This window comes from Aythya ferina, assembly GCF_964211825.1.
Source record: "Aythya ferina genome assembly, chromosome: 20".
In the NCBI taxonomy this organism is placed as follows: Eukaryota; Metazoa; Chordata; class Aves; order Anseriformes; family Anatidae; genus Aythya; species Aythya ferina.
Genome location: NC_140318.1, coordinates 6,716,286 through 6,730,296, shown reverse-complemented (window position 1 = coordinate 6,730,296; position 14,011 = coordinate 6,716,286). Strand labels below are relative to the sequence as shown.

The 14,011-nt window shown below is 51.6% G+C and overlaps 1 protein-coding gene across 9 annotated transcripts in view; it reads left to right on the top strand.

The window, feature by feature from the left end:
• The window catches only part of COL27A1 (collagen type XXVII alpha 1 chain), a 197,486-nt gene that overhangs the window by 44,487 nt on the left and 138,988 nt on the right, over window positions 1-14,011 (top strand). For 8 of the 9 annotated variants that reach the window (XM_084494237.1, XM_084494233.1, XM_084494231.1 and 5 more), the window contains 2 exons: window positions 4,060-4,358; window positions 13,259-13,329. In XM_084494237.1, the coding sequence (XP_084350363.1) occupies window positions 4,303-4,358; window positions 13,259-13,329 (127 nt within the window). In that variant the 5' untranslated portion in view covers window positions 4,060-4,302. Of the gene's footprint in view, window positions 1-2,446; window positions 2,921-4,059; window positions 4,359-13,258; window positions 13,330-14,011 lie in introns of those variants that run through there. The other variant, XM_084494232.1, reaches the window with a different exon arrangement.

Below are 14,011 nucleotides of genomic sequence, written 5' to 3'. Positions count from 1 at the left end.
CCGTGCCTTCTGCCCGGTCATGCCACAGCCCTCAATCTGAATAGGGCATTTATCTAAATATATCCAGACACATCCCTGTAATTCCTGGTGACTACTGGGGGCAGCGAAGGATGCGGGACACTCTCCCAACTTGGGCGTAAGAATGACCGAGCTGTAATTCCCGAGCTGTCGCCTTGCAGGCTGAGCAGGAGGGCAGGCACAGGTTAGTGCCTGGGTTTCCTCCGGTCCTCGGAGCCGGTGCTAGGAGCTGCGTGATGCCACCTCGCCACAGCCCCTAGGTGCCTTCACGCCTGGTTTTCCAAGAGGAGCGAAGGGACGGGGCGGTATTAATGAGGGCCTTGATGCTCAACCAAACTACGGACCCAGAGGAGAGGTGGGTGCGGGTTCTTTTGGAAACTGGCTAAACACGGATGAATATTTTAAAGGCTGTATTTGTTCAAGCAGTAATGACATGCTGCTTTTTTTTTTTTTTTTTTTTTTTTTTTTTGAGAGGTGTGTTTTGTCAAAAGCAAGTGTTCTGTTCCCAGCTTTTCTTATTTTGGCTAATTAAACTAGGGCGGTCAATTCCCTTTTTTCCCTTTTTCTTGCATTTTTTTGTATTTTTTTTTTACATTTCACTGCTGTGCTGATTTACTTGAGTTTATTTAGTATTTTAAAATGGCTTCTATTTAAATGTGGAAGGAAAGAAAAATAAATCTGCTAAATATATTTCTATTCAGATCATATGTTGTGGCTTTTCTCTTTTTGAAGAATGAGGTCTAATTTTTGAACCTGAATTCACTTGGCACTACTCTTGGCTTCAGCAATGTTGGGTTTCCTTTTGTTTTAAACTAATTCCCTTTTTCCTACTGCTGGGCTACATTTATGTCTGCATGCTAGCAAAGCTTTTATGCATGTGTTTGGTTTGAAACCATTCATATGAGCAAAGTTAAGTACGTACATAAATATTTGCAGGTTGGGGCTCCAAGTGTGTTTCGTTGTGGTCTCTGCAGCACTACGGTCCTGAAGCTCTGCCAGTCCTTTTGCTTACCGCTTACCTGTCCCTGCTGCATCTGCGTGCATCTTCCCAAAAAGCTGCAGCACGCCTTTTTGCTTTCATTTCTGTCCCCTTGCTCTGGGAAGCTGGACCCTTGTTGTTCTCTGGGATAGTACGGTTTTCTTTGAGGGGAAGGACGGTTGCTGAATAATTGCTGGTTTTGGAAAAGTTAGAAATTAGAGAAGAACAGTAGGCTACAAGGCGCAGTCAACAGCACAGGAATTTCCATGCGTTTCTTTGCAAAGTTGTATGCATATATATGTATAATAGCTAAAGCTTTAATTGTAAAACACTCTAGGCTTGGCTAGAATATGTTTCTCAGCAAGGAATGCATGACTGAGAAACATGGAAAAACAGCTGGGGAAAAAATAGCTGAGAAAACAGAGTTTTATGTGGTTTCTGACACACTGTGTGACTACCTTTTGTCCCTCAAGTCCCAGTCCTCAGAGCTGGTCTGGGTGGGTTGTCCAAGCTCCCGGGACTTGAGAGCACTGCGACAGGTCTGTCCGTGCACAGGAGCTCCCAGCAAGTGTCTGGGCGCATAACGTGGCTGCACGCTTCTGGGAAAGTGTCCCTGAGGAAAGTGGACTGTGAGGCTGTTACTTATTTATCCCAGTCATAACACTGCTTATTTCAAATTCCTTTGTGCTTTATTGTTATTGCTTAAAGCTTCCTTGATAATAGCAAGCGAGAAAGAAAAATGCAGATGTTTCAGAGCAAAGGCATGAATAAAATCTCCTGCCTATAGAAACTGGGAGATGCAAAACCACAGTCCCTGCAAGCAACCACGACTCAGCCAAATGTCTGTATTAAAGAAAAGTGCTCAGCATGCCTGGTAACAGGAGACGTCACAGGAGGTCTGAGCTCTGGTGGAAACCTTAACTTTTGGCCACGCTGAGGTCACCTTTTCGAGTAAAACCTGCAGTGCTGAGTCAGGCCAGCGGCTCCTTGAATTTTCTGCTCCCAGCAAAACCTTCACATTCAGGGACTCGGTGGAACAGTGTTCATCCTACTTGCAGCTGGAGGTTTTTTTTGAGGGGGTGTATCAAGGTTAGGGCCCACAGCCAGATGCTGTGGTTCTGCCTGGTCCTTTCCCCCATCTCAGGGGGCGTGCAGCCCCCTACCCATGCAGAGCAAACCCCGGGGCTGGCTCAGCACCTGCAGGATCCAACCTTTGCAGCGTAACCCTGGCAGCCCAGGCACCCCAACCTGCCCTCCTTGCCCCCAGCTCTGCCGGGCAGCCTCCAGCCTCCCCCCCCCCCTTCACATCCCTTGCTGCAGGGGTGCCCCAGTGCCCCCCTGCCCGCAGGGCAGCGCTGAACCTGCCCCTCGGAGGCTGGATCTCCTCTCATTAGCTGCTGTTTGCTGAAATCGGATACCTGGGGCACCCCAGCCAGCCAGCGGAGTCCCCTGGCTGCAGCTATTTAAAAGGACAAGGGCAGCCTTATAATTTCCACCTCTCTCCCATCCGTGTCCCTCCCGCTCGCAGCCCACCTTCCCTCCTGGACCCGCGGGGCCCCTGCCTGCGTGCGCCCCGGGGAAGGATTACCTGCTGAAATTTGGGGGGAATTCGGGTTACCTGCTGAATTTGGGGGGACCCGGCCCTGCCAGGGAGCCTTGGCTCGGCCAGGGGCCCTGAGCCTGGCAGGCACCCCCTTGGCTCCAGACACCTTGGGACTGAAGGGGAAGGAGGCAGGAAAGGGCTTGGGTGCTTGTGTTTTTTCTTTTTCTTTTGTGTTTGCTCCTTTTGCTTTTTTATTTTTATTTTTTATATAAGTAGTATTATTTTTTAAGAAGTAGACGTTGTTGTAAGCTGCTGGGACAAATGAATGCCAATGAAGGTGGGGCTGCAAGGAGACGTTGCGCAGCCTCCCGCCTCACCAAGTAAGTGCCCAAGGCAGCGACGCTGTGCGAGGGGCAGGGCTGGGGGGCACCCGGGGGCTCGGCTGCACGAGGGGACCCCCAGAGCTGAGGGCTTTGCCGTGTCCTGGCGTGGACAACATGGACAAGAGGGACCTGCCTGTCACCTTGGCTGCGCACGGTGGATGGGGTTTGGGTGGGGGGGATCCTGGCTCGGTGGTGTTTTGCTGGAAGAGTCCAGCACAAAGTCCCCTCTCGTGGCACAGCCGCCTGGGTGGGCTTGGGATCTGCTTTACTCTGCTGGGCTTCACGTAAGGAAACTCCTTCCCCCCTCCCAGCCCCTCAGGCTCCAGCCTCCATCACCTGGCGGTGGGAGGAGAGGGGATCTGGGGATGCCCCCACCTGGGTCCCTTTGCTTCCTCCCCATGGGAGTAGGACAGGGCGAGGAGGGGAGCGGGGGGCTCCTGCGCGTCTGAGCCCCCTCCATGGGCTCTCAGCCTCCTCCAAGCTCCACACCCACGGGGAGAAACCACGTCAGGTACCTCGTACCGTGGGTCCATCGCTGTCCCGGTGCGATGGGCCGGAGCTGCTTTGGGCAGAGGGTTCGTGGCCGGGCAGGTGAGCATGGCCAAGCAGCCATCTCCATCAGCAGCCTCCCCCAGAGCTGGGCCTTCCTCCATGGAGTCACCCTCTCCTGCTCTGTGCAGCCTGGAAAGGGTCTTGGGTTACTCCCCTGCAGCTCTTCTAGCCTAAGTTTCAATTTTTTATTTATTTACTTTGTATTATTTTTTGCAAGTGCTTCAGTACTACAGAGGAGGGCAGCAGAGAGAGGCAGCAGGGACATCCTTAAATAATTTTCATTTCTGAAAATCTGCCTTTTCCTCTTCTCTCTAAGTCCAGAGGAGAGATCTTTGGGGGGGTGGGAGGCACATCTGCACTGCAAATAAAAATAATAATTACAACCACCAACCAAACCAAAAAAAAAAAAAACGTAACAGCTAAGAAAAAATACACTTTCAATCAAGGATTTTGGAAACCAGGGATCACAGCAATTGTACTATTAATAAGGAGGAAAAAAAAAAAAGAGAGGCAAGAAATCCAGCGACCATGGGCCAGCCTGGCTTCCTAGCGTGTACTTTCTGTTCTCTCTCCTTTCTCCCAAGGTAATTGCAGTCTGCCGAGAGGGAGTTAAATGGGATTAAAAGATCTGTGTAAGCAAAAGGACCCAGAAGAGAAGGAGGAAGGAGTGAGCCGTCCGGGCCAGGGGGTGTCTTTGACACAGCTGAGCCCCTTAGAGAGGCAGAGAGCTGAGCTCCTGGGAAGGATGTACCCACAAACCGGCCTGTTCCCCTTTTTCTGATGGATTGCCGCAAAAATTGCCCGAAAGAGACAATGCACTAAACGTGATGGAGCCGGAATCAGAGCCGGTCTCCAGACTCAGAGCTACAGCAGCAGGCAGGGGGTGAGTACAAAGTCCGACTTCTCCCGGCGCTGGGGAAGGGCATCCCGGGGGGAAATGGGGGTTTTGGGGGGCCGGGGGAGCCCGAGGGGCGCGGGCTGGGAGAGCGTGCCCGGGAGGGAGCCCCGCTCCGCTCCGCTGTGCTCGGGGCGGCTGGGGATGGGGTGGGGGAAGACATTCCTGCTGCCAGGGGACGATGTGAAAACTCCTGGGCTGCAGAGGAGAATGGGCTGGGAAGCGGGGAGGCCACGCTGGAGCGGGAGGGTGGGAATGGGGCTGGGGTATGGGGTCGGGGCTGAGAGCGCCTCGGTGAGGAGTGGAGCTGGGGGTCAGGGTGCTGGGTACGGCAGGAGGAACCCCCGCTTCCCAGCCCTGGGGAAAAGGAGCTCCCAGTATGGGAACTGGTCCCAGGGGTGGGCCACCCCAGTGCGGGTGCTGCACCCGCATCGAGATGCAGCAGCGGGCGATTCCACCTCCCCGGGGTCCCCCAAGGCACCTCCACCTTGGGCAGGCACCGGGAGGTTCCCAGCCCCATTGGGGAGCAGGCTGGGAACGCTGCTCCTTGGCCCTGCACCGCGGGACGGGGGCACGAGTACCTGGAGATCGCCACCGCAGTCCTCCGAAAAGTGGGAGAGCCATGGGGAGGGCTGGGAGGCACGTCCAGGGAGGCAGGCGGGTGCGTGGTGGCATGTTCGTGTGCTTCGTGTCCGCGCGCACAAAGCTATCTTCCCATCTCTGTACCTACAGGGACATGAAAAATGAGGTTCCCCACCCTGCCTGTCCTCTTTCTCATGCAGCCGGGGCCAGCTTTGAGGATTTTCATTGTTAAATTTGTTGTTGTTGTTATTTTGCTGGGGACTAGCAAAGGGTTAAGCCCTCTGGTTGCGTTGTCGGATGTAATGATGATTTACCGACACTCCCTTGGAAGGACTGGGATTCTTCTGCCTGGCAGTTTGAAAAAGTTGTGTACAGGATCCCTGCGCTTCTGCCAGACCGGGACGGGCTGTGAGATGGGGGGAAAGGACAGAAACAGGGCAGGGAGATTTGGGGGTGCCCCCCCTTTCCCCGCCTGCAGCCCGAGGTCACCCCGCTCCCCGCAGCCGCCCCGTTAGCGCGGTGCCGGAGCTGGACGGGGATGAATGTGCAGTTTCCTTTGTAGGCTCAGCACACGCCTGCCCTGCATGCGTGTGTCTGTGTGTGTAAAGTTATGTGGCGGGGTCCGAACCGCTCCCAGAGCCTGCAAGCAGCTCTCCTTGGGAAGTTGGTGCATGTTTGTACGCTCACAAGGACTGAGCTTCAGGGCTTTGGGGCTTTTTCTGGCCGGACGTGGCTGTGGTGTGTCTGGAAATGCTGGTGACTGCACCGTCCCCCAGCTGCACCTATTGAACACTGGGTGCTCTCTGGAGCCCAGTGCCTGCCTGGGAGCGTGCGAGCGTGGCTGTGTCCCAAATGGAGAAGTCGACAGGGGAGGAAAGGGGAGCAGGGGGACGGGGACTGCTCTGGGGCACCAGGAGCAGCACTACGAGGCAGTGAGGGGCAGGGCCGGGTGCTGGGGAGACGCTTGGCACAAGGCAAGGTCCCTTCACGCTACCTTGGGGGCATGGTGGCCAAGTTATCTGCAGTCTCACTGCAGATGGGGACAGGGGAACCTTGTTCGAGCCCCAGGGCACGTCAGACCCCACTGAGGCCGGGGCAAGGAAAGGGGCGCCCGGCGGGGCTGCGTGCCCGCAGCAGGGCTGGATCTGCCCTCGCATCTCTGTGCCCCAGGCTAACACCATGCGAGGTGCCACGGAAATCTGCGCTGTGGTCTCTTCTGGTGGCTCAATATGTGCGCCTTTTGTTCCCAGGATCTGCTCGGGGTTAAATACCTTGCCAGCGTGCTGCTGATCCGTTCCCTCCTCGGCAGAGGTCGCTTGCTGCCCTTCGCATTATCTCCCGATGGGCTTTTCGGTGCTGGGCTCCCACTTGCCCGGCGGAGCTGTGTGTGCATCCCCCTGTCCCCACAGCTGGGTGTTCCTCTTGAACCCTGTAGGCTCGGGGAGGGTCCTGGGAGCCCGGAGCTGCTCACCAGGACACCCTGGTGCTGCAGAGCCTGCCTTGGTGTGCTGAGCGTGGTGCTCCTGAAGGCAACCCCTAATGGGAACCTCCTGGTGCCGTCGCTCGGAGCACTGGGTCCCCACGTGTCCCAGCACCCCTGCAGCATCCTCTGGAGTAGGGCTGGTGGCTGGGGAGCTGCCGGACTGCGGGACACCCCCGGATGGGAACAGCAGAGCTGGCTCACCGGTGGAGGGGAAGCAGCTGCAGAGTGAAGGAACCGAAGCCTTCTGGCCCAGGCAGCCAAAGCCTGTAAAACCAGGAGAACACAAAGCTTATGGGCTTTACAAACTTAAAATGTTATTCCTGATCGTTTCTGTTGATGCATTTTCAGTGAGCACAAGCTCCCCAATAACACAGAAGAAGGTTTTGCACTCTGCCGTTCATTGAATGTGTCCAAGCCGTAGCACTCGTGCTCTTTAGCTGCATCTGCACCAGCCCGGCCCCTTCCAGCCCTGGTGCTGCATGCTGGCCTCCTGCTCCTGAGCCTCAGCTCGCCCTGCTTGCTGCTGCAGCCCCAGGTGATGGCCCTAATGTTGTGCTGGGGCTGCCTGGCCCACCCGCTGGGCCCCTCACGGTGGTACAGCACCCTTCTGGTGCCCCTGGGGAGGATGGACTGAGTGGCAGGGCAGCCCTGGAAGGGATGGAGGAAAGGCCGGCTCCTGTTTCAAGGGGAGATGATGGCCTTGCAGGCAGGGCAGGTGATTTGGGACAAATTAGGGCAATGCTGGGCAAACGGCACAGGTGGGCTGGTACCTTGGGGCGAAGAGGAGGCAGCAGCACAGACTCTTGGAGCTGTGACCCAGGAGGGAAGGGCAGTGGTGTGGCTGAGGTCCTGTGCCCAGGTTCCCCTCTGCTGCCACCTCGATGTGCCACCCTAACAGAGCCTCAGCTTCATCCCCTTTCTGCTTTGGGCTGCGGGGATAAAACTGCCCTGCTTCAAAACACCACGTTACGTTGCGTTAAAGACCAGGGGACGCCCAGGTCTTGCAGTAGCAAGTTGTATGAAATTTCTAAATAGAGATATTTTTTTCTTTCTCTCTCTGCCAGTTTTTTGGGGGCATAAGTAGCAATGATGGACACTTAGTGAAGTGCAAATGGAAACAATGGGGAATTCTATACAGCTCTGCCAAACCCCATTGACAAAGTGAAGGAATGCAAAGGCATTTGTTGGAAGGACAAAAAAGGAGTTAGATGACAGATCACGCTTAGCACTTCTGTTTGTCCAGGGCTTCAGTTACTAGCTGCAGACACAAAGGGAAGGGCCGCAGTGAGTGCTCTCACTTCACACAGCAGCAAAGCCAATAACCCGGGCAGTGATGTTGAGCAAAAGGAGACCGAGCAGCACGTTGTCAGGAAAGATCCCCTGTTGTGGGAAGTTGCTGGGGGGTATCCAGAAGGGTGTTTGGGTCATCCCAGCCTCATCAGTCGGTCTTGCATCTAGTGATGAGGAAGCAGGTTGTCAGCAGCAGGAGCTCAGAGAAGCAATGAATACATGAATTCCTGGTTAGGAGGACAAGGACCAGCTCTTTGAACCCCATCAGTCCTTGGTCTGCAGGTAACAGCATAAACCCATGGAAAAACAACATGAGGAGCCTGGAGGAGGGAGGGTTGGCCGCACTGGTGTTTCATCTCCATGTGTTGTGTACGGCAGGTCTGCGTTACCCTCATGGAGAAATGCTACGTGGAGCTAGAGGCACGGGGGGAGCAAATACCAGGCCTGTATGCACCCACACCTTCCTTGTGCCTGGCTGTTCAGGCTGTGCTTGGGCCCTGCTGCAGTATCACTGCCAGGCACCGAGGTCCCTCCCCTCTGCGAGTGCGATTCTTCCCTTTCATCAGACCCTGATGGATCATTCTTCACTGCCAGGGGCCTCCTTCTGAGTAAGCAGCAGCTTTTTCTGGTCCACGGTTGCCAAAGCCCTGAGATAGAGCTCTACAGGCACAGCTCAGAGGCTGTTTTCACCATGAATTAAGATGAGATTTGGCCAAAATGGTGCTGGAGAAAGCCTGGGAACTTCTGGTTTTGCACCCGTGTTCCAAACCCTGGGGCAGGGTGCAGTGATTGGGACATTCCTGTTTAGGATCCCCACAAGGATGGGTGCAAGTCTGGCTGAGAGAGTCCCATCTGGGCTCCTGTAAGAGTGGTGGGGCAGTCCTTGAAACCTTCCTTTGAAACCTGTTTTGTGAACTTGTTGCTGGAAGATATTTTGGGGAGCTTTTCTGAACATTAAAACCTTACAGAGAGAGGTACTGCCTTACATTTTTCCCCACTTGATATTGGCAAGTTTTAGGTAACTCTTAGATTTCATAATTTAAAATGGCCATGAAAACATATCTGTCTGGACCATATCTGCTTGTGTGCTTTCTCCTTTTTTCTTAAAAAAAATAATAAATAAGTGTAGGTGCTGAATGGGGGTTTAAAGTGAGCACAGTTTCAGTCATCTCAGACACGCTCCCCTTAGCATGCTGAGTTTCTCAGCAGAGCCTGGGTACACCAGGCAAAATCTTTGACTGGAGGTCAAAGCTGGTTAATGCTGCAAAAAAGGGTCTAGCACAGAACTATGCAGGGTCAGAACAGGGACATCCACATAATGATAGGTTCCCATCCCTCTCTCCTGAAGCTGAGAGTGAGAGAAGAAATACCATAGTTTCCAGGGTGATCTAGTACAAGATGAGATTTCTACCTCAAAAAGCTGGGCGTGGAATCGATTCTATGGTGCAGTTTATAATCTCAGTACATAGGCTGTGATTTTTGTTTCCTGTTGGCTGCCAGAACTGCTTGGGAGTCTTATAAAAAGTCACCTACAGTCATGTGCACGGGATCTTAAACAACATCTACATTTTCTCTTGTTAAGAACTCTTGTTTGTACTGCAGCTAGAAATGTAGATTTGCCTTCCTTGAAAAGCAATTTTCAGCATCCAGCTGGCTTTCTAGTCTTTTGGACAGGAAAAAAAAATACACCTGAATGGAGGAGAGTGTGGGGGGAATCGTTTTTCCACTCTGCAAGAATGTTAGCAGTTTCAAAGACATCTTGCACTGTAAATGAAGGCAAAAAAAACACTGTTTTGGACCCTTGTAACATTTTGTTCAGCTTTGACCCATCATCTACTCAAACAAGATGTAAAATACTTTCGACTTCCTCTTTTCTTTTCTTTTTTAAGCAAAACTTTTAATTAAAGAATGCTGAAATTGTGCCAACCAATTCCAGAAATTGCAAAGTGTAGAACTAGCTGATCGATATAAGCGTTTTACAGATTGCTTCAGCTTTGTCAAACTTGCACTTTTTTATTGGTAATTCCCAACCAGGTTTGTTCTCAAGGCTGTTATATTGCTCTTGTCTTTAGATTCATCATAGTCCTTTTCTCCTCTGTTACAGAAGCTGTTGGCTGTCAGGTAAGAACTGATACGTTCAGCAGGATTTTTTCTTGGCTTTTGCTCTTGAGGCTGCCACCTGAATGTGACCGTACTGGGGCTGGGAGTAAGACACGCTCTGCACAAGCCATGTGGAGCAGTGATAACTTCTGTAAGCCGCTCTGCCACAACTTACTGCTGTCTGAAGTCTGATTTTTAATATGCATTAAGATAGTGAGTAAGTCTGGAAGCTGAGAACCCAGGGCAGAGTTTTGCTAATTAGTACACTAATTAGCAGTCGTGATTTCGGTGGATCTCCAGACTAGTTCTTAGCACCCTGTACAGGGTCCTCCAGGAGGTGCCAGCCCCAGCAGAGGTGGTGCGGGGACCTTTGGGTTAAGTTTTATAGGAACTCCTCAGGGTGTTTTTTTTTCTAGCTGCTACCTGCATGCCCCTGATTCTCACCGGGGAGATGCTGAGGTCACCGCTGAGTCTGAGAAGTGTTACTGACAGCTTTGCACTTGTTTCCCTCTCTCTTGTCTCTTGCTTTCAACCGTGGTAGCTCTGGACAGATCCCTGGGCTCTGCAAAAAGTACCAAAGCCAAAGTGCTCTGTAGTCAGTAGCTTCAATTTGCTGTAAAGGGAGTTTGTGTCTCCACTGGAAAACTTTTAGGGTTCGTGTGAACCTACATTGTAGGTGTTTAGGGGTGCTTCTTCACCTAGTAACTGTAGCAGTAGGATCCTCGTTTGGGTATTCGTAAGCCCTGTGCAATAAAAGAAATGAACGCCTCTAGTGGGTGCTTCTTGCTAGAGTCTCTGTGGAAATCACCGCTTGTGGGAAGAAGCAGAGATAAAGGAAAGGTGCGCTTGATAGCTCTATAAAAGGAGAAAACTCTTCCTTTACTACTGCTACTCAAACTGCTTATGCAATCCTGTTGCTGCAGAGTTGTAACGGAAAAAGAGCCTGCATTATAAAATCCTGCAATAATTAACAGCCCCATCAGTCACAGGTCTGCCATTTGGAAGCTGCTTTTGCTTTTTCCATTAAGTTGGTAAATTTTGCCAAAGTGTTTTTCTTCAGCGCTTTGGCACTCGGCCCCGCTCTCAGCTCGTACAGCATTGGCTGCGCGAGGGGTCCAGGAGCAGGGCTGGGGCCAGCTGGATCCCGTGCTGTGCATTCGTCTCCTTTATAGCCCCGGCGGTGTCACTGGAATGGAATTACGTGCTGGATTTTCCCTAAGGCTTGTTCTCCTTGCTGTGTTGGTCAACAGGAATTTTGGACACAAGTTTGGGTGGTGCCCAAAGAGTTTGCACCCCTCCGAACGCAGGTGGACTTGGGTTAGGTGTGTTGTGTGCACCAGGCTTTGTACAGAGCTGGACAAATCTGGTCCTCAACAGAGAAAAGGTGTTATTAATGCTTGGGTCTTCTGGCTTTGGAGCCGACATTGTGTTGGTCGCCCCCTTCCCCTCGTGCTCTCATCGGGCAGTCAGGCCCGGTTGCTGGTACCCGGTGCGGCCTTCACTCCATGCACGTGTGGGAGTTGCATCCACATCCTAACACTGTGATCCTTTGGAGGTGAGCACAGAAATGTAGGTCTTATGTAAAGGGTATCTTAGCCTCTTTTAAGTCATATAAAGGTTTCAGCTAGAGCTGGCCATGAGGAATCATTGTATTCTCTTTGCCTTCCTACTCCTCTTGAATGAGCGAGGCCAAGAGCTCTCCTGCACACAGCCACGTCTCCAGGCCCCGAGAGCTGAATTCTGTGGGATTCAGCAGGCAAAAAACAGCCCCATCACCCCAGCTGAAGGTCTCTCGGGTGCACCGAATGTTTCCTGGTTAGCGTATGGCTGGCTACAGGACACGGAGAAAGATTTGGCTACTCCACGCTGCTGTTCCTTCGTGCGTAAACTAAAGCAGGCCCAGAGCTCCTGAAATGTGCAGCCCAGTGTCAGGGTAATGGAAACAGCAAAAGACTGATGAGCTTCATCTCATTTTTTTCCCAGCCGATGTGGGGCCACTCCAGTATTTTGTCCCTTCGAGCTTTAAAATATTAGTTAGTGGCTGGATTCCTGCACAGATTTTTACATTCGAGGCCAGGTTTCCCCGCTGCTGTGTAAATCACCATGGCTTCGTTTTAGCTGTGGGAAAGGGTCTCCTGCTCTAGGTGAGGATCTGGCCCAGGGTCTTGCATTGTCTCAGAGGATTTTATTTTTTTTTAGTTAAAGCTGAGACTTGATGGCAGGAGAAGAGTGGTCTATAATCCCATTTGATAAATGATTCGTCTCTGCCAGATCTGAAGAGAGGAGCAAGCTCCACTTCGGCATCGCTTTGCAAATCCCACTGTTCTCACTGGCTTGGCTGAAGTGAAGAGCAACTGGTGGATGTCCCACACTGCTTTATTCTGGCCGGGGACTTTCTGTAGTTTACTTTTTTTTTTCTCAGTTCCTCCAGCTGCCTGATGCCCTTGCTGATCAAGCAGTTAAATCTCATCTCAAAGACAAGGGAATTCAATCTCCAAACTTTCCACTGACAGTTTTAAGTGAGCTTAACCAAGGAGTTTCCTATGTTTGTTATTTGGCTCCAAATCAAGGAAGTTGGCGGGGGAAAGGGGGCTTCAGCTGCCTTTCTGGTAAAACTTTTCCTCTCTGCTGCTGTTTTCAATGGCACTTGGATGCTTAAAGTTTAGCTAAAACAGAAAGGTTTGCCCAGTTCCTTCTCAGACATGAAGGAGTCTGCGAGAGCGCTGCGCTTGGGAGGCTGCAGCTCTTGCTTTCTAAAACTCCCTGCCGTAACAAACTAATGAGAAAGTCATTAGTGGCAATGGCATAGGTTAGAAGCTGTCCCCCACCTTGGTGTTGGTGTAAAACAGGAGTCGATCTCTGTAGGATTTTACATGTTCAGAATATTTTGAAGTATGTAGTAAAGCAACAAGACTCCCATTTTGTTTGCTGAGATGCAAGGGCAGGTGATCTGTCCCTGCGTGGCAGCCCCTTTCCTACCTGTGTCCTCACAGACATGCACATGTACTGCTGGCATGTCTTTTGGCCTTCCCTTCTTGAATTATTTCTCCATCCTGTTGCATTTCTGCTGCTCTGTCCTAGGCAGGATGAGTGCCAGCAAGCAGCAGTACTGAAAGGACTGCTGACCTGGCACTGGGGATGCTGTGTCTAAAAACACCGGTCTGGTCCTCGTTCAGGATTTGATCAACAGCCCCTAACGCTGGTGGGAAAACCTCCCGCTGAATTAATGGGGGGTTTAGAGGACTTTGAAGCAGCAGAATGAAATCTCAGTCAGAAACAAGCACCATTCTACTGAGCACCCATTTCCTAGAGGTGTGTGAACACCGCCATTGACTTCACTGGACTTGTGGTCCAGGAGAAGGCCTTTAACAGGGCTGTTTTCTGTTGTTAACATTGTAGAAACTCATTATTTTTTCTTCTTTTCCAATTTTAGGGGATTCTGCTTTGTCTGGACTGTGTTATGTTTTAGCTGGTTCCTGGGATTCACACAGGGAAATTCTGAAGGTAAATCACACTTTTTTCCCCCCTCTTTTTCAAACAAAGTAAAAGCAAAGGACTTGTGCATCAGTTTAGGACCATCATTTAATAATCCCTGAGCCTAGTGCACGGAATTAAGTGCATTTATTGCTGATCATTGCAGTGATCCACGTGATGTAGATGACGCAGTTAACAGCCGGCAAAAGAACCGGGTTTTTACAGGTGATTACATGCCCCCCAGGACTTTCAGAAGTGCCTGTCTGCCTGGTGGAACTGGTGGGAATGAAGCCCTTCAGTGTATCTAAAACGTCACTGGCATCTACCTGCATTTGCTAGTGCTTAACTGCTTTTAGGAAGTGCCCCTTGGGGCCGGGGCATTAAGGAATTAAGCACCTCTGGCAGATGGATTTTTCCTTGACCTGAATGCAACCCAACCACTCCTGGTGCAGACACGTAATGTTGTGCATACAGAAGTTATGGGAGCTCTAAAAGTGAAAGCAAATTTCAGGAAGAAGTATCCCATGGGAGTGGTTGATAGGAGAATTACTATGTCTGGCTCGGTCCCCGTGCTGCAGGGAGAGAGCTCTATAGGGAGTGACCAGTCTCTTCACCCCAGCTCCTCTAGGCATCCCTTCCCAATGCTGATGGAGACAGGACAAAAGGTTGGGCTACAATAATCAGTGATCCCCATGTGATGAGGCAGCTTCAG